The sequence below is a fragment of the Psammomys obesus genome, unplaced genomic scaffold (assembly GCF_907164565.1).
Source record: "Psammomys obesus unplaced genomic scaffold, mPsaObe1.curated_primary_1811, whole genome shotgun sequence".
Taxonomy (NCBI): domain Eukaryota; kingdom Metazoa; phylum Chordata; class Mammalia; order Rodentia; family Muridae; genus Psammomys; species Psammomys obesus.
In genome coordinates, this window is record NW_026585690.1 from 16,084 (window position 1) to 17,963 (window position 1,880).

The following is a 1,880-nucleotide window of genomic DNA, read 5'->3' on the forward strand; positions in this document are numbered from 1 at the left end:
TCAGAGCATGTGAAAGAACAACCACACAAGACAGTTGTAACTATTGCACAGGCAGGAAAAGGACAAGAATGGAAGAAGTGTCACCAAAACTGTCATTTTATGGATGCCAATTTGGCACGGACCTTTGTCTCACTCACGAGACACCAGTGTTTTTCCATTCATTGTGTCATGGAACCCTCCAGACCCCTGTAGTGAGGGTGATAACCAAAAAAGACCCCAGAGGGAGAACATCCAGGTTTACAGCTGCAAGACAAAGCCACTGGCAACAGTGTCCTGACAGATGGACGCTTAAAGGCAAAACTGTCTTTCTGACTCCACAAGATCCCTGTTCCCACAGTCCCATTGTTCTCTGTGTCACCTTCAGAATCCTAGATCCAGCTCTTCAATCATCCGGATACTAAAAATTTGAGCAGAGTCTGAAGCCACAAGCTCTGAGTTCCCAGCATGAGAGATGTGTCCCAAGCCTTCCATTGCTTCAAATGCAGAAGTTAGGTTTCTCTATTTACTGCCGCCTCCTCTGGCAAAGACAAGGTCTGAATCTTCGGCCATAGACACAGCACTCTCCACATCTAGGGCACATATGTGTAGCAAAGGAGATGCTCTTGGGCCGCCTTATGGCCCTGAGTCTATCTACTTGCTCAGCACAGAGTTGGGTAAATCTCTCTGTGGAGACATAACCGAAGTCGTCATAGTACTCGAGAGGGGCAGGGTACTGTTCCACATTCATCTTGCTCCAGTTGGCTGTGTGCTGCAAAAGGTTCCTCAGGATGGGCATGGAGAAATCATTGCAATAGAAACTGACCTTGGCCAGCTGGGAGCACTTGCTGAGGGCAGGTATGAGCACAGCGAGATGAGAGTCCTTCATCTTACAACACTTCATGTCCAGGGACTGCAAAGTGTCTGCCACATTCTCTAGGAGGACTCGGAGAGGCGTAAGATCCAAAGCCTTTAAGCCCACACCTTTCATGTCCAGATGTTTCAGCTGGAAGAGCTTCGGACACTCAGAGAAGTAATTCAGGTCTGACTGTGAAATGTCACAGTAAGTGATGGACAGGGTCTCCATCGGGGTCATCAGGCACCTAGGGATAGACCAGTAGGTTACTTTCTGGGAAATGGTATTGGAGACTATGGGGTCTTTACACAGAGGTAGAAGAAACCCAGTTACCCAAGGTCAGTTTGACCAAATATCAAGGATGTTCTCTATGGTGCTTCCTGTTAGAATCTGCTCAGTCAAGACAAATCCACACTTCTTCTCCTGGCCTCACTCTTAAGCAGAAAGCCAGTTCAGCCCATAAGCCCAGAAAGCACACATAAAAAGTTCCAAGCCATGAAACACTTGCTGTGTGCTCACTGGACTCTGGATTCCATCAATGCTTTGCACAGTCACTATTGCTGTCATTTAACTCCACCCCCCACTATCCCCATTGTCCCATGCACTCAGCTCTACTTGGGCTCTAAACATTTCAGCCATGGGAAATTTGGGTTAGACTGAGCTATTCTCACTGATCTAAGCTCAGAGCTTCTGAGTAGCTACCATAGTAGAAGACTGGCAAAGCATGAAGCTCAGCTCTTGATTCCAGACAAATAAGTGCCTATTGTCAGGAAGAGGTTAACATTCTCCCCACCCTGCTGACTCCCACTCTGAACCAGGCTGCTCACAAATGCATAAACACAGCCAGAAGAATAGGCTCACATAGTTATCCTCCTAACAGGGAGGCTGAGGCAAAGGGGTCCCTGTGAACTGGAATTTTAAATCAACCTTACCTACAGAACAATGTTGTCAGAACACAATCCAAAACCAAGGACAACAAGAACACATAGAAGAATACATGGAGAAAGAAAGAAAGAAAGAAAGAAAGAAAGAAAGAAAGAAAGAAAGA

General features: G+C 46.5%; 1 protein-coding gene across 1 annotated transcript in view; it reads right to left on the reverse strand.

Annotated features, from left to right (window-relative positions):
- Positions 1-502: 502 nt before the first annotated feature.
- The window catches only part of LOC129667703 (oogenesin-1-like), a 2,054-nt gene continuing 676 nt past the window's right edge, over positions 503-1,880 (reverse strand). The window contains exon 2 of the mRNA XM_055595391.1: positions 503-1,079. Within this exon, the coding sequence (XP_055451366.1) occupies positions 503-1,079 (577 nt within the window). The remainder of the gene's footprint in view (positions 1,080-1,880) is intronic.